The sequence below is a fragment of the Leuresthes tenuis genome, unplaced genomic scaffold, assembly GCF_036924035.1.
Source record: "Leuresthes tenuis unplaced genomic scaffold, fLeuTen1.0.hap1 SCAF_16, whole genome shotgun sequence".
NCBI lineage: Eukaryota > Metazoa > Chordata > Actinopteri > Atheriniformes > Atherinopsidae > Leuresthes > Leuresthes tenuis.
This window is the reverse complement of record NW_027325370.1, coordinates 1-21,607: the sequence shown is the minus strand read 5'-3', so window position 1 is coordinate 21,607 and position 21,607 is coordinate 1. Positions and strand designations below refer to the sequence as shown.

Genomic DNA, 21,607 nt, shown 5'->3' with positions numbered 1-21,607 from the left:
AGTTTTTCCTGTTTGGGTGCATTAGTCCTGTTGGTCCTGATCAGTCTGTCAGATATCAGCGAGGCTGCAGGAATCTAGGAGTAATATTTCATTGTAATCTCATTTTTGATGCTCAACTCAAACATGTTCAGTCTTGTTTTTCCAGCTTCTGAAAATCTAAGAAATCAGCTGATAGACATTTCTGCAGCTTCTGTTACTTCTCTTCTGACTTCTGTAACTCACTACACTACATCCTATTTGTCACGTTTTCCACAGTATTCTTGTGTTGACATTGTTTCATTAACATACAGCTAAAACGTAGCAGGTGTTCCACAACAACCTGCCTCACATCCTGTGATGTCACATCCTGTGATGTCACACAAGAGTGATGTCACATCCTGTGATGTCACACAAGAGTCACTGTAGTCTTTTGAAATTAAATCTTATTCTTTACGAGGAGAATTAGAGTTCAGAGCTCTGTAAAAAACAGTAATACACTTCTTACTAATCTGCAGAGACAAGGCCTTCTCCAACACAAAGTGGTGTTATTAGTCATCAAGGTGGTGTCTTTAACTATGAAATCTCTCATTTGTAAATATCTGTAGAAGTCACCCTGATTGAATAAACCAAATTGTTGTTCAATTAAATTCAGTTTTATTTATAAAGCGCCAGATTACAACAATTGTCATCTCAAGGCACTTAAGTAATATAGTCCAATTCAAGCCAATTGGAATTCAATTCATTGTAATCATAATCCAATTAATTCCTATAGAGCTAATTCAAAAATTAATATCCTAGCTAAGGAAACCAACAGATTGCACCGAAATGTGTCTTCAGTCCAATCTCCCGTCCTGAGCCTGAGGGACTGTGGAAAGGAACGACTCCCTTTAACAGGAAGAAACCTCTGGCAGAACCAGAACCAGGAAGAAACCTCTGGCAGAACCAGAACCAGGAAGAAACCTCTGGCAGAACCAGAACCAGGAAGAAACCTCTGGCAGAACCAGAACCAGGAAGAAACCTCTGGCAGAACCAGACTCAGGAAGGGTGGCCATCCGCCTCGACCAGCTGGGGTTTGAGAAGACAGAAAAGAGGGAAAAGAGGGGGGAAAAACACCATAACACCATTCAAAGGATACCTGCTGGAACAGGGAAACACAAGTTAATAACCACAATAATGTCACAGGGACATAAAACAGGGGGAAAAAGAGAGCAAAGTGAGGAAAGGTGTGACAGATGAGGCCCCCCAGCAGTCTAAGCCTATAGCAGCTTAACTATGGGATGTTTCAGGATTACCTGAGCCATCCCTAACTATAAGCTTTATCGAAAAGAAAAGTTTTAAGCCTAATCTTAAAAGTGGAAAGGGTGTCTGCTTCCCGGACATTTACTGGCAGCTTATTCCACAAGAGAGGGGCCTGATAACTGAAGGCTCTACCTCCCGTTCTGCTTTTAGGGGCCTGATAACTGAAGGCTCTGCCTCCCGTTCTGCTTTTAGGGGCCTGATAACTGAAGGCTCTGCCTCCCATTCTGCTTTTAGGGGCCTGATAACTGAAGGCTCTGCCTCCCATTCTGCTTTTAGGGGCCTGATAACTGAAGGCTCTGCCTCCCATTCTGCTTTTAGGGGCCTGATAACTGAAGGCTCTGCCTCCCATTCTGCTTTTAGGGGCCTGATAACTGAAGGCTCTGCCTCCCATTCTGCTTTTAGAAACTCTGGGAACAACAAGTAAACCTGCAGTTTGGGAGCGAAGTGCTCTGTTAGGAAAACATCTTACAATTAAATCTTTAAGATATGATGGAGCTCGGTCATTAAGAGCTTTATATGGAGAAGAATCTTAAATTCTATCCTGAATCTAACAGGGAGCCAATGAAGAGAAGCTAAAACTGGAGAAACATGATCTCTGCTGTTAGATCTCATCAGAACTCTGGCTGCAGGGTTTTGGATCAGCTGGAGGCTTTTCAGAGAATATGTGGGACAGAACAATAATAAGGAATTACAGTAGTTCAGTCCTGAAGGAACAGATGCATGGAGCAGTTTCTCTGCATCACCCTGAGACAGGATGTTCCTGATTTTAATGATATTACGAAGGTGAAAGAAGGCAGTCCTAGAAACCAGTTTTATATGTGAGTCAAATGATAAATTCTGGTCAAAAATAACTCCAAGGTTCCTCACTGTAGAACTAGAAGCCAAGGAAATACCATCTAGAGTAACTATATAACTGGACAGTTTCTCCCTGAAGCGCTCAGGTCCAAAGAGAACAACTTCAGTTTTGTCTGAATTTAAAAGCAGAAAGTTCTGAGTCATCCAGGTCTTTATGTCTTTAAGACAGGCTTGTAGTCTGAGCAACCTGTTGGTTTCATCTGGTTTCATAGATAAGTACAGCTGAGTATCATCAGCAGTTGCAACTGCTGGAAGGATAGTAAAGTCTGGCCTTTTTCACCTATTTTCTTCAGCCCTTGGGTGTCCCACACTTTAAAGCCCTGATCCCCACAGCCTGGCAGGAAGTCCAGGTTATAAACAATGGCAGTGAGAGGATAACTGAGTCCAGCCTTCTATAGAGCAAATGGATCTCCAGGCTCTGATGGTACTAAGAGCGAAAGGATTAGAATAGTGTTTTTTAACAGATTCAGGATCTTTCATAAACAATAGATTCAACAAGGGACACTTTGACTGAGAGGATTCAATATCATGCCAAATTGAGGCTGGGTCACAATTGTGCCAGCTTGCAATCACCCGCAGCTGCTATGCTAATTGGTAAAATCTAAGATTTGGCACATCTAACCCTCCATCACAACCTGCCATTTGAAGTTTTATTATCTTGAGATGAGGCTTCCTTTTGCTCCAAATGAAGGAGCTTAGCCAGCCTTCAATAATACCTTGATAACTTTGTTGGATAATAAGATAGGCATCATTCGCAGTGGGTACAGCAATCTAGGCAGGACGTTAATTTTTATAAGCGCAACCCTACTAGCCAGGAAAGAGGGATGCAAATTTCAGACACAGATTATTTGGGACAACCAACATATTCTGCCAAACTCTGAACTGAGTTACCTTCTTGAAGAAGTTTTATAATCCGTTCCATTTTTTCCACTCTGGTTTCCTGTCAGTCAGCAACTGAAACAGCTATTTAAAGAACTCTTATTTAACTCCAGACCTATTTGAGATATTTACACTCTGCAGGTGTTTGTTTTCGAAATTAAAATTAAAATCTGATTAATACTTTTTTTTCTACTAATGATCAGAAAAGGAAACATTGCAGCAGTTTAAGTTGATGTCAAAAATGTTTTGTTGATGTGTTTTTAAGTTTCCTCCATTTAAACAGAAGTTTTAGAACCTTTTTTCAGACGGAAATTCCTCTGAACCGATCTCACCTCATTCACTTTTTACTGATTTAATTCACGTCTTTACTGAAATAAAATAAATCTCACGTTTAAAGGTGTTTTAAGTAAAACGCTTGTTTACTGAATAAAAAATGACATATTCTGTTTACTTTGGTGTTTGTGTTTACTGGTTCTGATCACGTGTCTGCAATCATTAAAAGTCCGTAGGGGGCGGGGACAGTGACGTCAGTGACGTTTCTCGGTCAGGACGCAGCAGAGCAGCAACATGGCTGCAGATTACTGGGAGGCAGAGCGAACCTAGCCTCCTTCAGACTGAACCGAGCCGCAGACACTCCTGGACAGACCGGGACAGCCAATCCCGGTGAGTACCGGTTTCCGTCCGTGCTCGTGTGGAACCGTTTAATGAAATGCTGACGAACCATGAACCGGAACAATCTCCGTTCCGCCTCCGCTGCTATTTATATCCAGGAAATAGACGGGTCCCGGCCTCAGAGCCACAGTTAGCTGCTGCGACGCACGGTAACGGCCCGTTACCGGTTTACGCGCAGTGACGTCACAGCACCAGTCAGTGACTTGTTCCAGCTGTCAGGTGTGTTCCTTCATCATCTTCCTCTTCCGCAGATGTGTTTCTAGCTGTCTGCTTTGAACAGGTCTGAGAGCTGCTAAAAGCCTTCCTCCTGATCCTCATCATAACTCAGTGTGGTGGGATTGGTGACGTCATACCTGTGTGTTCTGATGGGTGGAGACACCTCAGCCAGTGACTGGATTTCAGTCCCGTATGCATGAACTCTGGAATGATCCGGGTTAGGCTGTGAAACTGACACTGATATCGGACCACCACAAAAACCCTAACCCTCATCTGGGCTTTGTTCAGGTGTTCTGAATCTCCAGGTTTATTCCAAGATTACTCCAGAAGGGACAGGACTCGGGTCCTTGACCCACCGAGTATCTTTAGGGTCTTCTGAAAGTTCTTTAGCAGTCCGACTCATCAGTAAAAGATGTTGCAGGATCATTATGAGCTGCGGACAGAAACAAAAGTTGTGACCTTGTATTGAAATGATGGGGAATGGGAACTGTAATCAGATCCAAAGGTGGTCCAACAGAATATCAGAGTGTGGCCAGAAGGAGGGAGTCCTGGATAAAACAAACCTGGGCTAGAGTGTTTCAGCTTCTTCTGGAACATTTTCTCTTAATTTGTTGAACAACAACCAGCTTCCTGTCATCAGATTGTTGGTTGGAGTAGAAACATGATCTCTGCTGTTAGATCTCATCAGAACTCTGGCTGCAGGGTTTTGGATCAGCTGGAGGCTTTTCAGAGAATCTGTGGGACAGAACAATAATAAGGAATTACAGTAGTTCAGTCCTGAAGGAACAGATGCATGGAGCAGTTTCTCTGCTCTGAGACAGGATGTTCCTGATTTATTATGAAGGTGAAAGAAGGCAGAAACCTGTTTTATATGAGAGTCAAAGGACAGATCCTGGTCAGAAATAACTCCAAGGTTCCTCACTGTAGAACTAGAAGCCAAAGAAATACCATCTATAGTAACTATATAACAGGACAGTTTCTCCCTGAAGCGCTCAGGTCCAAAGAGAACAACTTCAGTTTTGTCTGAGTTTAGAAGCAGACAGTTCTGAGTCATCCAGGTCTTTATGTCTCTAAGACAGGCTTGTAGTCTGAGCAACCTGTTGGTTTCATCTGGTTTCATAGATAAGTACAGCTGAGTATCATCAGCATAACAATGGAACTTTATGCCCTGCTGTCTGATAATATTACCTAATGGAAGCATGTAGAAAGTAAAGGTGAGTTCAGTTCTGAAAATAGCTGAACGATCTGGTAATGAATCTTTTGACTAAATGTTTGGATGAACTGATTCCAGTAATTTGAATTGTCTCATGTTTGGGTCTCTTGGGTTAAACCGCCTGTAGATCTCGTCTGGCTCAAGTTAAGCATCATCGTGTTCTGGCTGATATGAGTCAGTTTTCCCTCTTTGGACATCCGGGTTCTTAATTTACGTTCTGCTTATCTTATATTCTGGCGTCCCCTTCTGTTGTTACCTTTTAGGTGTGGTCTCCGGGCTGGCTGCCCCGCCCTCCTCAGGATCACGCCCCCCCCTGCCTCCGAGGCCCCCTCTCATGGAGAGAATGAGGAAAATCAAGAGGCAGCTGTCACTTACTCTGGGGAGAGGCGGGGCTGGGGGCGGAGCCAGGACGCTGAGTGACACCATCTCTCAGGAAGTGTCACACAGTGACTCCGGTAACACTGACATCACCTGATATCAATCTTTTATTGATTAGATTCATATGTACAGATAAATATGTGGTTAAATTGATTTTTACAATAAATGATGGATGGATAAATGAGTGCATCCACTGATTGATTGATGGAAGAGTCGGTGAACGTATCAATGATGGTTAGACTTATGTTTGCGATTGTTTGTCTGTTGGACCTGTCAATTAATTAAAGACATCTTTTCTTATTTCTTTGTTCTTTTTTATTCTAAATCAACTAACCATCATGTTTCCATCGTCCTTTCATCCCTCTGTCAGAGATGCCGTCTCTTCGTTCTTCTGGAGGTCTGAAGGTTCGAGGTTCGTCCTCCTCGGTTCAGTCGCTGCTGCATTCCTACAGCAGCTCACTGAGGAAACCTCGAGGCCTCGGACGAAGCCTGAGCTCCTACCTGAACCACACTACCAGGCTGGGTACTTTTCCAATATATATATATTATTATTGTTACACTCACAGTCATTGTAGACGGACCTTTGCAGCCTCTTATGTTGAATCTATTGATCAGAACGACACAGAGACATGAACATGGCAGCATGCACGGAAATTCCCAAAGACCTTAGTTTGTGAGATCTTCTTATACCTCTTGATGTCATTCTGTCATTTTTGAACCCAAAAAGACCTTTAACATCACCATCAGGATTGTCCACTGTTTGCAGGGCATAGGAGCGAAAAACCTGCTGGCTGCGACTTTTTAGCTCATGTTCTTATTCACGGGAAAATTCTTCTAATGCCCACTTAGCGACCGACCACTTAATTACCTTTCAGTGTCCAAAGGTCACGCTCCGAACAGTTGGTTCACACCAAAGGCAGTGGACATATGTATGATTGGCTATGACTGGTAAACTCAAAATGATTAACTGAAAGAGGAATGAACCAAATAATTAAACAAAAGGCATTTTTGAAAATAAAAACCAACAACCTTCTGTTCTCCACATTCATCAGTCCTTGCATTCGTAGTTCTAACATAAACTGGGACAAAACCCAGAAACAGTGAGTGTGAAACTAAGTGAACCCCTGATCCAGCAGCTTCAGCAGCAGTGAGTGTAAAACTAAGTGAACCCCTGATCCAGCAGCTTCAGCAGCAGTGAGTGAAACTAAGTGAACCCCTGATCCAGCAGCTTCAGCAGCAGTGAGTGAAACTAAGTGAACCCCTGATCCAGCAGCTTCAGCAGCAGTGAGTGAGAAACTAAGTGAACCCCTGATCCAGCAGCTTCAGCAGCAGTGAGTGAAACTAAGTGAACCCCTGATCCAGCAGCTTCAGCAGCAGTGAGCTGCAGTGATGGTTTCCTGTGGGACGTTCTCAGTCTCTCTCCTGGTTCTGGAGGAATCTCGGCCCTCTTCTCTCCAGCGCTGCTTCAGCTCATTGAGGTTTGCAGCTTTGGTTTCTGCAGCTCTCTTAAGGTCCCACCACAGCATTTCAGTCAGGCTGAGGTCTGGACTCTGACTGGACCATTGCAACACCTTGATTCTTTTCTTTTTCCCACATTCTGCTGTAGATCTGCTGCTGTGTTCGGGATCTTTGTCCTGTTGATGAGCCAGTTTCAGCCCAGCTTTAGCTGGGGGACAGATGGCCTCACATCTGACTCTAGAATACTTTGGTATCCAGAGGAGTTCATGGTGGACTCAATGACTGCAAGGTGCCCAGGTCCTGTGGCTGCAGAACCAGCCCAGATCATCAGCCCTCCACCACCGTGCTTGACAGCTGGTATGAGGTGTTTGTGCTGATATGCTGTGTTTGGTTTCCTCCAAACGTGCTGCTGTGCATTAGGACCAAACATCTCCACTTTGCTCTGGTCTGTCCAAAGGACATTGTTCCAGAAGTCTTGAGCTTTGTTCAGATGCAGCTTTGCAAACCTAAGCTGTGCTGCCATGTTCTTTTTAGAGAGAAGAGGCTTTCTCCTGCAGCCCTTCCAAACAAGCCATCCTTGTTCAGTCTTTTTCTAACTGTGCTGTCATGACCTTTAACCTTTAGCATGCTAACTGAGGCCTGTAGAGTCTGAGATGTATGACCTTTAACCTTTAGCATGCTAACTGAGGCCTGTAGAGTCTGAGATGTAGCTCTGGGCTTTTTCACCTTGGGGTGACCTTTAACCTTTAACATGCTAACTGAGGCCTGTAGAGTCTGAGATGTAGCTCTGGGCTTTTTCACCTTGGGCTGACCTTTAACCTTTAACATGCTAACTGAGGCCTGTAGAGTCTGAGATGTAGCTCTGGGCTTCTTCACCTTGGGGTGACCTTTAACCTTTAACATGCTAACTGAGGCCTGTAGAGTCTGAGATGTAGCTCTGGGCTTTTTCACCTTGGGGTGACCTTTAACCTTTAACATGCTAACTGAGGCCTGTAGAGTCTGAGATGTAGCTCTGGGCTTCTTCACCTTGGGGTGACCTTTAACCTTTAACATGCTAACTGAGGCCTGTAGAGTCTGAGATGTAGCTCTGGGCTTTTTCACCTTGGGGTGACCTTTAACCTTTAGCATGCTAACTGAGGCCTGTAGAGTCTGAGATGTAGCTCTGGGCTTTTTCACCTTGGGGTGACCTTTAACCTTTAACATGCTAACTGAGGCCTGTAGAGTCTGAGATGTAGCTCTGGGCTTCTTCACCTTGGGGTGACCTTTAACCTTTAACATGCTAACTGAGGCCTGTAGAGTCTGAGATGTAGCTCTGGGCTTTTTCACCTTGGGGTGACCTTTAACCTTTAGCATGCTAACTGAGGCCTGTAGAGTCTGAGATGTAGCTCTGGGCTTTTTCACCTTGGGGTGACCTTTAACCTTTAACATGCTAACTGAGGCCTGTAGAGTCTGAGATGTAGCTCTGGGCTTCTTCACCTTGGGGTGACCTTTAACCTTTAGCATGCTAACTGAGGCCTGTAGAGTCTGAGATGTAGCTCTGGGCTTTTTCACCTTGGGGTGACCTTTAACCTTTAGCATGCTAACTGAGGCCTGTAGAGTCTGAGATGTAGCTCTGGGCTTCTTCACCTTGGGGTGACCTTTAACCTTTAACATGCTAACTGAGGCCTGTAGAGTCTGAGATGTAGCTCTGGGCTTTTTCACCTTGGGGTGACCTTTAACCTTTAACATGCTAACTGAGGCCTGGAGAGTCTGAGATGTAGCTCTGGGCTTCTTCACCTTGGGGTGACCTTGCTGGGACGTCCACTCCTGGGAAGATTGACAGCTGTCCTGAATGTTTTCCACCTGTGAATAATCTTTCTCTCTGTAGAATGATGGACTCCAGATAGTCTGGAAATGGCCTTATAACCCTTCCCAGACTGATGGCAGCAGCAGCTGCTTCTCTGAGATCATTGCTGGTGTCTTTCCTCCTTGGCATCGTGTTAAACTGACAGAACTTCTGCTTTTATAGAGCTGCTCATGTGACCAGCTCAGTCCTGGTTCTGACTGGTCCAGGAAACCTCTTTATTCGTTACTCTGCGTTGTGTGTAGAAATAAGAGGAAGGACGACCAGCTTGTCGTTCATGCCACAGTTTAATCTGACAAAACAGGGATGCTGGTCAAACACAGTTGGCTGTCACAGATGGTTCATATTCAGCACAATATGGCGTCAGGAAAGCTCTTTAGCATGGGCAGACTAGCTCATTTTCATTGGCGTAACGGCCTTTTTACCAACACTTGGAACATAAAAATACCATTGAATTACTCATAATACATCTCAGTAGTGGTTACAAAATATACCTTACTCCCATGTTCACAAAAAGACAAATATAACAACAACCTGTGATACGATATAGTGCTGCACCAACCCTTCTGGGCATGTCTGTCTCATCACAGGCAAAAACCTGTGGCAGACAGTGGTATCTCCTAACCAGTGCTGCGAGAGGGCGCCCGAGAGCCAACATGTCACACCAATAATAATTATACCATTGGTAGTTGCAAGTGGAATAGTACTACATTAGTCCGTTACCCTCGCACTTGATGATCAATTAATCAGAGCATTGATCAGCAGCACCTGGCTGCTATTTACCCTCTTAATTCCTGTGGAAGTAGTAAGAGTTTACTTAGTTTTTCACTCACTGCTTCTGTGTTTTGTCTCAGTTTTTGTTCTATGAATAATAGTGTGTTGATCTGATGGTGGATTTACTGAGTTTTCATGCCTGTTGAGGAACAGATGGTTTTATTATGTTCTGATGTGTAAAACCCAGAGAAATGAGGGAGGTTACACTTTGTTTTTGCATGACTGCATGTGTGTGTTATTGTATGCAACTGTGTGTGTTTTCAGAGATAGTTCATGAGGATGTGAAGATGAGCTCAGATGGAGAAAGTGATGTGGCTTCCTCTTCAGATGATGTTCAGAGTCCAGTTCGAGTCAGACTGAGGAACAAGAAAATCTCCACTGAGGTAACACACCCTGCACTACACACAGTAAAACTCTCATTTCCATTTTAGACTCTCAGAGGACAGCTGCAGTGGATTTGATTTATTTAAGGCTCTGAGTAACCAGTGAGAAATGGCAAAAAGAAGTAAGGAAATAAAATGATAATAATTAATAAAGAATGCTGTGGAAACTGTAGACAATAAGATATTCATTAAAAAAGACGTAGGGATATGTGTATTACTGCAAATAATTAAACATGGTTTGTCTGCAGTGTCTGTTTATGTGAGCAGAGTAAAGCTGGCTGTTTTGTCTCGGAGAAGATGCTCTGCTTTTTTACTGCAACATTGTTAGGACAGTGTTCTGGAAGGGGGGGCTGCTGAAATGCAGAATGATTCCTTTCTTTGAGGATAAAGACATGAGAGTTTTATTTATTTTTTATTTCCACCATCGTGGGACGACACATGAACAGAGTTTGGATTGTCTTAGGCGTGGTGTAGGAGCTGCTAGACGACAATCCTGGGACCAACGGAGGGACCCAGTTGGGACATAAACCTTTGCAAGAGCATTCAAGCAGATGGAGCCGCTCCATTAAGCTCTTTGTAGCTAACATCAGGGACTTGGATCTGATGCAGGCGGCTAAGGGCAGCCAGAGGAGCTCAATGAAAAGAGGGGGGGCGTGTTCTTTTAGGCTGATCCAAGACCAGACGCACCGCAGCGTTCTGGACCATCTGCAGAGGTTTCACAGGCTGGAGACCAGTTAGGAAACCAGTTAGGAAACCAGTTAGGAGACCAGTTAGGAGACCAGTTAGGAAACCAGTTAGGAGACCAGTTAGGAAACCAGTTAGGAGACCAGTTAGGAAACCAGTTAGGAGACCAGTTAGGAGACCAGTTAGGAGACCAGTTAGGAGACCTGTTAGGAAACCTGTTAGGAAACCAGTTAGGAGACCAGTTAGGAGACCAGTTAGGAGACCAGTTAGGAAACCAGTTAGGAAACCAGTTAGGAGACCAGTTAGGAAACCAGTTAGGAGACCAGTTAGGAAACCAGTTAGGAGACCAGTTAGGAGACCAGTTAGGAGACCAGTTAGGAGACCTGTTAGGAAACCTGTTAGGAAACCAGTTAGGAGACCAGTTAGGAGACCAGTTAGGAGACCAGTTAGGAAACCAGTTAGGAGAACAGTTAGGAGACCAGTTAGGAGACAAGTTAGGAGACCAGTTAGGAGACCAGTTAGGAAACCAGTTAGGAGACCAGTTAGGAGAACAGTTAGGAGACCAGTTAGGAGACAAGTTAGGAGACCAGTTAGGAGACCAGTTAGGAAACCAGTTAGGAAACCAGTTAGGAGACCAGTTAGGAAACCAGTTAGGAGACCAGTTAGGAAACCAGTTAGGAGACCAGTTAGGAGAGCAGTTAGGAGAGCAGTTAGGAGAGCGTTGCTGTAGTCAAGGTGGGAGATGACCATGGCCTGCACCAGGAGCTGGGGGGCATGTTGATCTTTCTTATGTTTAGTAATGCAAAGCGGCACGAACGAGCAACTGAGGTAACGTGTTCTTTGAACGTCAGCTGGTCATCAAGTGTGACACCCAAGTTTCTAGCAACCTTTGATGGAGCCAGAGATAGGGATTCAGTTTGGATGCAGAAGCTGTGGTGTTTGGTTGGTTTGGCTGGGAAGACTAGCAGTTCAGTTTTTGGGAGGTTAAGTTGGAGGTGATGGGCTTTCATCCATGTTGATATGTCAGAGAGACAGTCTGAGCTTCCTGCTGAGACCGTGTGGTCGTCAGGTGGGAATGACAGATAGAGCTGGGTATCATCAGCATAACATTGGTGTGAGAAGCCATGTGATTGGATGATCTGTCCCAGTGAGTTGGTGTATATGGCAAAGAGAAGAGGTCCCAGTACTGAACCTTGGGGGACCCCTGTGGCGAGGTGGTGCGCTGCAGAAGTGTGACCAAGCCAGGATACTTTGAAAGATCGACCAGTGAGTTATGATTCAAACCAGGAGTGTGCTCTCCCTGTGATGCCCAAGCTAGAGAGTATGGACTAAAGGATAAGTACAGAGGACTTAGCTGTCGCTCTGGCTTCTTTTAAGGCTTCTGTCACAGCCAACAGAGCCGTTTCAGTGGTGTCCACTTTTAAATCCAGATTGGTTTGGGTCAAGGAGGTTGTTCTGTGAGAGGTAATCTGTGACCTGCTTAAAGACCTTTTCAATGGTTTTAGACAGAAACAGGAGGAGAGAGACCGGCCGATAGTTCATGAGTTGGAGGGAGGGAAGGTTTCTTGAGCAGCGGTGTAACCTGAGCTTGCTTGAATGTGGAAATGTGCCCGATGTCAGTGAAGCATTAATCACACGTGTGACTGCTGCAGTTACAGTAGGAGCTATGGATTGGAGAAGATTAGTGGGAACGGGGTCATTTGAGTCATTTGATCGTCCTACAGGGGAGATAATCTGTGTGACTGTTGCTGAGGTGGTAACCCAGGGTAACCGATGAAGTTGTGTTCAGGGTCTGTATTAAAATAACATGAAGGTGTGCTCCTTTATTACTTTACAGGATGGAGGTTAAAATTCACATGAATCAAAACAGCTGAACGCCACTGTGTGTATCTTTGTGTGTCTTTTAGGACATCAATAAACGTTTGTCGTTACCAGCTGACATTCGCCTTCCAGATGATTACCTGGAGAAGTTTAACGTCATTGGTCCAGCTCTGTTTGAACAGCCAATCAGCAGGCGGCTGCGCAGAGTCTCTCTGGTATGCATTCTCACTTCTGATCTGAGTCCAGAGCTGTGAAGCAAAGATGACATTAACCCTCTGTGTGTGTCTCTGTGTGCAGTCAGAGATTGGTTTTGGGAAACTGGAGACGTACATTAAACTGGACAAACTGGGAGAGGTAAGGTCACACTTGCCTGTTCAGGTGCTGCATGACACCTGGAAGAGGTGACCCTAACCACTTATTTAGGAAAATATGATTAAAACATGATCCGTACTGGTCCCAGGCCCTGGTACTGGTCAGAGACAGTGAGTGTGCTCCCTAAGTGTGTGTGCTGGTAACTTTCTCTGTAGGGGACCTACGCTACAGTTTATAAAGGTCGCAGTAAACTCACTGAAAACCTTGTTGCACTGAAAGAAATTCGACTGGAACATGAAGAAGGAGCTCCGTGCACTGCAATTAGAGAAGGTACTGAAGTACTAACACACACAGATACAGGCAGCTGTTCTGATGCCCATCTTTTAAATGAGAACTTAGTAAACATTTTCCTTGCCTAACGTAGTCCTCCTCCTTTTGAATGGAAGTCAGACTGCTTTGAGAACTACTTTACTTTTAGGAAATTAAGAGCAGTCTAACTCATACAAGCAGGAGAACAGGAGTGTGACAGTAGTAATGCAGAAACAGTAACTGTGTTGTTTTGTTGTGTTCGTGTCTGTATTTTCTCCCTCAGTGTCATTGTTGAAGGATTTGAAACACGCCAACATAGTCACGCTTCACGACATCATCCACACGCAGAAATCCCTCACGCTGGTGTTTGAGTATCTGGTGTGGAGCACACACACATATAATCAGACATTCCAGTTATTTGGTGTGCTGAAACTTTAGTAATTTGCTTGTTTGTGTGATTGTTTTTCTTTTCTTTTGGTGTTTCAGGACAAAGATCTGAAACAGTATCTGGATGACTGTGGAAACATCATCCACGTTCACAATGTCAAAGTGAGGATACTTATGATACAAACTGTTTGGCTGATGTGAGACTCAGCTTCACCTGCTCTTTTCTTCAGAATTATTTGGATGAGAAACATGATCCCCACCTGCTTACCCGTGTCTTCAACACATTGTTATTGGTTTGTGCAGATAACAGATCTGTTGTTCCTGTTCTCAGCTCTTTCTGTTCCAGCTGCTGCGAGGTTTGTCATACTGTCACCGGAGAAAAGTTCTCCATCGAGACTTGAAACCTCAGAACCTTCTTATCAATGAGCGAGGAGAGCTGAAACTGGCAGATTTTGGTGAGTCCCAGTCAGACGTGTTGAGGTGAACAGAGTGAGCTGCAGGGCGTACACATGGACTCAGTCCCTGGTGTGATAATGCTAATTTTTGTCCAAGGAAATCTAACATAATGGGCGAGTGGTGAATCTGACCAAGAACTGTGGACATTTTTCACACGATTATGACCCATTAAATCATAATATAGCCGTGCACTAAAGCTTCCCTGTCACTGATCATGATTGTATTCTTTTTAATGTGTCTTTTAATTCTGACTTCCCAGCCAACAACCTAACCCTAACCCAGCCAACAACCTAACCCTAACCCAGACAACAACCTAACCCTAACCCAGAAGACAACCTAACCCTAACCCGGACAACAACCTAACCCTAACCCAGACAACAACCTAACCCTAACCCGGACAACAACCTAACCCGAACAACAACCTAACCCTAACCCAGACAACAACCTAACCCTAACCCGGACAACAACCTAACCCAGACAACAACCTAACCCTAACCCGGACAACAACCTAACCCTAACCCAGACAACAACCTAACCCTAACCCAGACAACAACCTAACCCTAACCCGGACAACAACCTAACCCTAACCCAGACAACAACGTAACCCTAACCCAGCCAACAACCTAACCCTAACCCAGCCAACAACCTAACCCTAACCCAGCCAACAACCTAACCCTAACCCAGCCAACAACCTAACCCTAACCCAGACAACAACCTAACCCTAACCCGGACAACAACCTAACCCTAACCCGGACAACAACCTAACCCTAACCCAGACAACAACGTAACCCTAACCCAGCCAACAACCTAACCCTAACCCAGACAACAACGTAACCCTAACCCAGCCAACAACCTAACCCTAACCCAGCCAACAACCTAACCCTAACCCAGCCAACAACCTAACCCTAACCCAGCCAACAACCTAACCCTAACCCAGCCAACAACCTAACCCTAACCCAGCCAACAACCTAACCCTAACCCAGCCAACAACCTAACCCTAACCCAGACAACAACCTAACCCAGCCAACAACCTAACCCTAAACCGGACAACAACCTAACCCTAACCCAGACAACAACGTAACCCTAACCCAGCCAACAACGTAACCCTAACCCAGCCAACAACCTAACCCTAACCCAGCCAACAACCTAACCCTAACCCAGCCAACAACCTAACCCTAACCCAGCCAACAACCTAACCCTAACCCAGCCAACAACCTAACCCTAACCCAGCCAACAACCTAACCCTAACCCAGCCAACAACCTAACCCTAACCCAGACAACAACCTAACCCTAACCCAGACAACAACCTAACCCAGCCAACAACCTAACCCTAAACCGGACAACAACCTAACCCTAACCCAGACAACAACCGCGCCAAGCGTTCACAAATGTTAAATGACCTCTGCTGACAGATTTTCTTCTTGTTTTATCAACCGGGCAGTGCAGCCGTCTCTTGATGATTCTGATGTCAATTCATTAGTTGAGACTTTCAGCCTGCACTGTTCATCTATTTTAGATTATATTGCTCCTGTAAAATCTCGCTCTTTCGCCGCCGTAAACCCGAATCCTTGGATGAATGAGGACATCCGTTGTTTGAAACGTATTTGTCGGCGTGCAGAGCTTCTGTGGAAATCCAAGGCTCTCCTAGTCCACCGAATTTATTTTAAAGAACTTTTAACTGAATTTAACTCAAGGGTAAAGGCTGCCAGGGCTTCTTATTTTAGAGACCTTATTTCCTCCAATAAGAGGAATCCTAAAGTTGTCTTTGACACTATCCACAACCTTGTCTCCCCCCAGTTGCCTGTTGCTCCTTTGTTCTCTGAGGACGACTGTAATAACTTTTTGTCATTTTTTCTTGACAAAGTCGCCAGCATCAGGGCAAGCATCAGCCCTTCTACTGCCCCCCCCCCCCCCCCCCCCCATATAAGCGGCAGCCAATACTTTTGTGATCATTTTGTGCCCATCTCCCTGTTACAGTTAACTGAGCTGGTGAGTGGTATGAAAACCTCCCCCAGCCCATTAGATGTATTACCCACATCATTACTGAAAAAAGTCCTGCTAGTTGGTCCTGCTCTGCTCAATATTGTTAACTGCTCACTGGTCTCTGGTTGTTTCCCCTCTTATTGTAAACAGGCCATTGTTCAACCAATTCTTAAAAAGCCCAACCTGGATCCGTCTTCTCCACAAAACTTTAGGCCCATTTCTAAGTTGCTTTTTGTGTCAAAGATCCTGGAAAAGCTGTGGCTTATCAGCTCATCTCTGCTCTGCATGAGAACAGGATCTTTGACAAATTCCAGTCCGGTTATTGTCAGAGGCATTCAACTGAAGCAGCTCTTCTTAGATCTAACGACATCAAGATGGCGTCTGACACCGGTAAATGTATTGTTCTTATGCTGCTCGACCTCAGTGCAGCATTTGACTCTGTGGCTCATAGCATCCTTACTGACAGGCTTAGGGACCATGATGGTATCTCAGGCAGGGCCCTTGACTGGTTTGCCTCGTACCTCTCTGGCAGAACCTTTTCAGTAGCTGTTGGCCCGTTTATCTCTTTGTCCGCTCCCCTATCATGTGGAGTGCCCCAGGGCTCGGTTTTAGGTCCTATTTCATTTGTTTTGTACATGCTGCCTCTTGTTTGAATCATAAGTCAGTTCCAGGGCATCTCTTATCACATGTACCCTGATGACATTCAGCTACAGTTTTCTTTTAACCCCAACAGAATCAAAGAGTCTGAATGTGCTGCATGGCTTTGTCAGCTATTAAGGTCTGGCTGTCCAACAGTTTCCTTCAGTTAAACACCAGAAAAACTGAGGTTCTCATTATTGGGCCAGACAGTTGTATTTCTGCTGTGAAGGACTACGTTGGGTTTATATGCACCAATGTATGTTCCTCCCTGAGCAATGTGGGCAATATCTTTGACCAGCTTATGACCTTTGACAAACACATTCATTCTTTGTCTCGCATTTGTTTATTCCAACTCAGAAACATTGCCAAACTGAGAACCACGGTGTCGCAGGCCGAGCTAGAATTGATAATTCATGTGTTTGTGTCATCTCGGCTGGACTACTGCAACGCCACACTCACATATCTCAGCAAGGCAGCGATGAACCGTTTGCAGTTAGTGCAGAACGCTGCGGCCAGGCTGCTGACTAAATCTAGGCAGAGTTGCCATATAACGCCTGTCCTGGCCTCGCAGCACTGACTTCCGGTTAGTTTTAGGATTCATTTTAAAGTCTTGATTTGAACTTTTAGAGCGCTTCGTGGTCAGGCACCAGATTGCGTGTCTGAACTTCTTCGCCCTCATGTCCCCAGCAGGTCTCTCAGGTCTGCCAACCTGGGTCTTCTGGTTGTGCCTCGAACCAGGTGCATAACCAGAGGAGACAGAGCCTCCCAGTCTGTCGCACCCAGGCTGTGGAATAGTCTGAGAGACTTTTTAAAAAACATCTTAAAACATACCTGCTGGCTTTTAAGGAGTCGTAGTGTTATTTTGACTGTTTCTGTCTGTTGGTTTTGTCTTTGTGTTTTTATTTTATTTGTGTGTGTACCTGTTTCATGATTTTAACTTGATGCCTTGACGGTGCTTTGTGAAGCACTTTGTGAGTTTTTTTCCTCTCTGAAAAGTGCTATAGAAATAAATTTTACTGACTTACTTACAGTAATTGAGTTGAATGTCATGTGGCTTATCGTAACTTGTTGGATGAAAGCATGGTGTAGCAGGGTAATTGAGTGAAGTCTTTGTGGTGACGTGTTGTCATGTTTGTGTTTCAGGTTTGGCTCGAGCGAAGTCGATCCCAACAAAGACCTACTCTAATGAGGTGGTCACACTGTGGTACCGACCTCCAGACATTCTGCTGGGCAGCACCGACTACTCCACCCACATCGACATGTGGTACAGCATTTGGACCCTGAACTACACTGCATCACACTGCTCTGTATTACAGCATAGTTGTTCCGAAATGATGATGAGATAAGAAGCGTCTGTCCATCTATCTGCAGGGGTGTCGGATGTATCTTTTATGAAATGGCAACGGGTCGTCCTCTCTTTCCTGGCTCTACTGTTGAGGAGGAGCTTCACTTTATCTTTAAACTGCTGGGTGAGAATGACTAGCCTTCTGTTTCATCATAACTGAGAGCCAATCAGCTTCTGTGATCGAGGTTAAAACCAAACTTATTCTGTATTTTGTGTTTAGGTACTCCCACGGAGCAGAGCTGGCCTGGGATTAGTTCCAATGAGGAGTTTGTGGCATTTAACTACCCACAGTACAGAGCAGAGAGACTGAGCAACCACACCCCCAGGTACTGTACTAAACATCAGCTTTAGATAGCAGCTTATTTTGAGTTTATTAACTTGTTTCTTACAGTTTTTTTTAAATAAAATATGAAAAAAATGGAAATGTTATCTTATTAATTTTATGAACATTTTTCAATCCAGTTTTATTCATAAAGTGCAAAATCCCAACAAATCTCATGAAAATGCAGCCCTTTTTCAGGTTAGCTTCACAAATCCAGAATGTTCCGTTATTAGATTTATTTGTCTTCTTTCTATAAAAATGTTAAATTAACGTCCCATGTGGGGTTTTTTCCTGGGATTCTACAGTAACATGAAATATATTCCAAAAAATGTTTCCTGAAAGACAAACACAGGAAACATTGAAACCCCTTTCTAAACATTTCCACCCTCCCTTATGGGTAGCACTTACATTCTTCTGGGTCATCTTCCTCAGTGGGGAGCCATCCTCAGGAAAAGAAAATGGATCAGAGGGAACCAATTCATGATGGGGTTTGGTCTGTTGTCTCGTTGCAGCTGAACCAAAATCACAGAATCTGTCAGACAAAACAAACGTAACCTTCAGCGAGTGTCCAGGAAGTTTTCATGGTCCTCTCTGAAAAGAGCTAACATTTTGAGCTGCAAAACCAGATGAATCATGATGAATAATTTCTGTCCATTTGTCCTGTGAAGATAATGAAGTGATTTTTGTTTTTCTAAGTTGGATTTTTAAGACTGATGTATTTTCCTAATTATTTCATGTATTTGCCTTTATCTTGAAAAATAAGAACTGGTTAAAACATTGTAGAAAAATGTAAGATATTTAAAACAATTACACATAAACAGCTGTCTGTAGTGTAAATGGTGACTGATTATGATACAGTTTTTAGGATATTAAAGTGTTGTTGGTCTTGATGTTTCACAAAAGTTAACAGTTCTTCATCTAAAGGCTGAACCTCAGGAGGTTGGAGGTCAGATTATTGTTAGACACACCAGATAACAAGTGTCCCTGTGTGTGTTGTTTAGACTCAGCAGTGAAGGTGTGGAGCTGTTATCAAAGTTCCTGCAGGTCAGCAAATGCTTCTGAGTTTGTGTGTTCATTATAACAATAAAAATGAACAACTGTGAAGAAACAAAACTTTATTCCCACCTTAGTTTGAAGGGAAGAAGAGGATCTCAGCAGATGAATCCATGAAACAGTCTTACTTCAGGAACCTTGGAAACAGAGTGATGTCACTTCCTGACAGTAAGTTTAAACAACGCTTGACACGTCTTATGTTGACAGTGATGTCACAAATTCACTCTGATCTGATGTTTCAGCGACTTCAATCTTTAGTCTGCCGGAGATTCAACTTGAAAAAGAATCTACGAAAAAGATGGCAACACCTGAACCAGGTAACAAATATTTTATAAGGAATTTCATTAACACCTAAAAGCCAAGTCAAAACCCTCAAACAGGTTTACACAAAGAATTATTCCCTTTTTATAAAAAAGCGTTCTGCTCAGTTTTAACTGATTTGTGTATATTTACATATATATATTTATATATATATTTACATATATATACACACCCATATGTTCTCCACTGAATCACCCACAGTATGCTTTCAGTGGAAGGGTAATGAGATATGAATAGACCAACCCAAGCCTGAGACTGAACAATAGTGGAAGAGTGGCTCCAACAGATCCTTGGAACAACATCAGGGAAGAAGTTCTAGGAATAGCTAAGATACTGTGGAGAATCATTAAGTTCCCTGGCTCAAAGCTGGTTAAGATAAAAAATAAAGCCCTAAGCCCGTTAGATGAGAAGTTGTTCAGGACTGTTTATTAACAGCTGGAAAAGAAGATGAGAGGGAACAGAAAAGGTGGAAAACAAACTTCAGCAGAACAACGTGAGAGATGTGTGGTTCCCAGGCTTCAAGGTGAAAGAGGATCAGACTGATGGAAGCCTGGACAGAGCCAGCAGCTGAACTGTATTTCAATCGGTTCGGTTCAGATCAACCCTCATTTCCTCCTCTGCTTACATCAACATAGACCTCACACCCTCCCTGTTACACCTCCATCCACCTCAGTCATAGATCTTAGCCTCAGCAACATCTGCCCCCACATCAGGACATCTCAGACGACCTCTGCTTCCCCCTCCAGCCTCTCTGTCTCCAGCAGTCAGGTGAAGAAGGAGCTGGGGAGACTGAACCAGAACCAGGCTCCTGGTCCAAATGGTGTCAGCCTAATGGTCCTGAAGACCTGTTGGATTCAAAGGCATTTCTTAAACTTTACCCTGAGTCAGGACAAAGTTCCAGTGCTGTGGAAGATGTCCTGCTTTGTTCCAGTACCTAAAAAAAATCCTATCCATCTGTCCAGTTGCTCTAACATCCCACTTCATTAAAGTCCTGGAGAGACTGTCAATGGCTCACCTCAGTAAGTGAGGTGTAACCTTTCAAGACCCACTGCAGTTTGCTTATTATCCTGAGGTTGGTGTTGAGCATGCTATTATCTCCCTGCTTCAGTGAGCCTCCTCTGAACAAAGCAGGCAGTACTGTGAGGATCACTTTGTTTGATTTCTCCACATTTGCCTGAATTACATACTACCTGAGGAACAGACCACAGTTTGTGAGGCTGAAGTGTTGTGTGTCTCAGCAGCACAGGAGCACCACAGGGGTCTGTACTCTCACTGTTTCTCTTCACTCTGCACACCTCCGACTTCCATTACAACTCAGTCCTGTCATTTCCAGAAATACTGTAATTACTCTTCAGCTGCTGGGTGAATCAGTGATGGACAAGAGGCTGAGTTCAGGGAACTGGTTAATCACTTTGTGGCATGCTGTGTGAACAGTCTCCTCATCTTTAACAGCAAAGTAACAAAAGGGATGGGATGACTGTAGAGTTTAGGAGTGCCAGGAATAAGCCAAACACTGTCTCCATTGAAGACAAAGAGGGGAAGGTGGAGGTGGTGAAGGACAACAGATACCTGGGGTTAGCTGGACTGGAAATTCAACAAAAAGAGAGGACAGAGCAGAGTAAACTTCTTGAGGAGACTTAATTACCCTAGAGTTGGGGCAGCAGCATCATCAGACTGAACAAACTGATAAAGGATTACATTATCAAACTGCATGATGCTTAATGCACCATAGTGTAAATGATTTCAGGCCAGTCTATTAAATTGATGTTGTAAATAAGTTAAATAAGTTATCCTGAACCAGTCCACACATATTCATTGGATAAAGAAAGAACTCCTCCGATCTGTTTCAAGCAGCTCCAGCTGTTCTACAGACGGATCTCTATCTTCATTAAAGTTCTGCTGTGATTTAAGTAGATGCTGCTTACTCGGTCCGATTGTTACTCAGTAGGATTCTGCACAGGCCTCTCCCTCCTACTCTGTCTGCAGCAGCTGTGTTACTTTCAGAGCTCAGCTCACCTCCAACATG

The 21,607-nt window shown here is 44.2% G+C and overlaps 1 protein-coding gene across 1 annotated transcript; it reads left to right on the top strand.

The window, feature by feature from the left end:
* Window positions 1-3,534: 3,534 nt before the first annotated feature.
* Window positions 3,535-19,638, top strand: cdk16 (cyclin dependent kinase 16). The gene is made up of 16 exons (XM_072367365.1): window positions 3,535-3,675; window positions 5,377-5,568; window positions 5,862-6,014; window positions 9,831-9,949; window positions 12,541-12,669; window positions 12,752-12,808; window positions 12,982-13,096; window positions 13,359-13,453; window positions 13,562-13,624; window positions 13,794-13,917; window positions 17,684-17,804; window positions 17,912-18,009; window positions 18,106-18,211; window positions 19,209-19,251; window positions 19,338-19,428; window positions 19,503-19,638. Exons 2-16 carry the CDS (start codon window positions 5,448-5,450, stop codon window positions 19,613-19,615), a joined length of 1,548 nt encoding a protein of 515 aa, XP_072223466.1. The 5' UTR covers window positions 3,535-3,675; window positions 5,377-5,447; the 3' UTR covers window positions 19,616-19,638.
* Window positions 19,639-21,607: the final 1,969 nt, after the last annotated feature.

Excerpts from the sequence above, each read along its gene's own strand:
- cdk16 (XM_072367365.1), top strand. The coding sequence starts at position 5,448 with ATGGAGAGAATGAGGAAAATCAAGAGGCAGCTGTCACTTACTCTGGGG. Across the intron at positions 9,950-12,540 it reads ACAAGAAAATCTCCACTGAG|GACATCAATAAACGTTTGTC; the intron begins GTAACACACCCT and ends TGTGTCTTTTAG. Across the intron at positions 19,252-19,337 it reads TGTTATCAAAGTTCCTGCAG|TTTGAAGGGAAGAAGAGGAT; the intron begins GTCAGCAAATGC and ends TTCCCACCTTAG.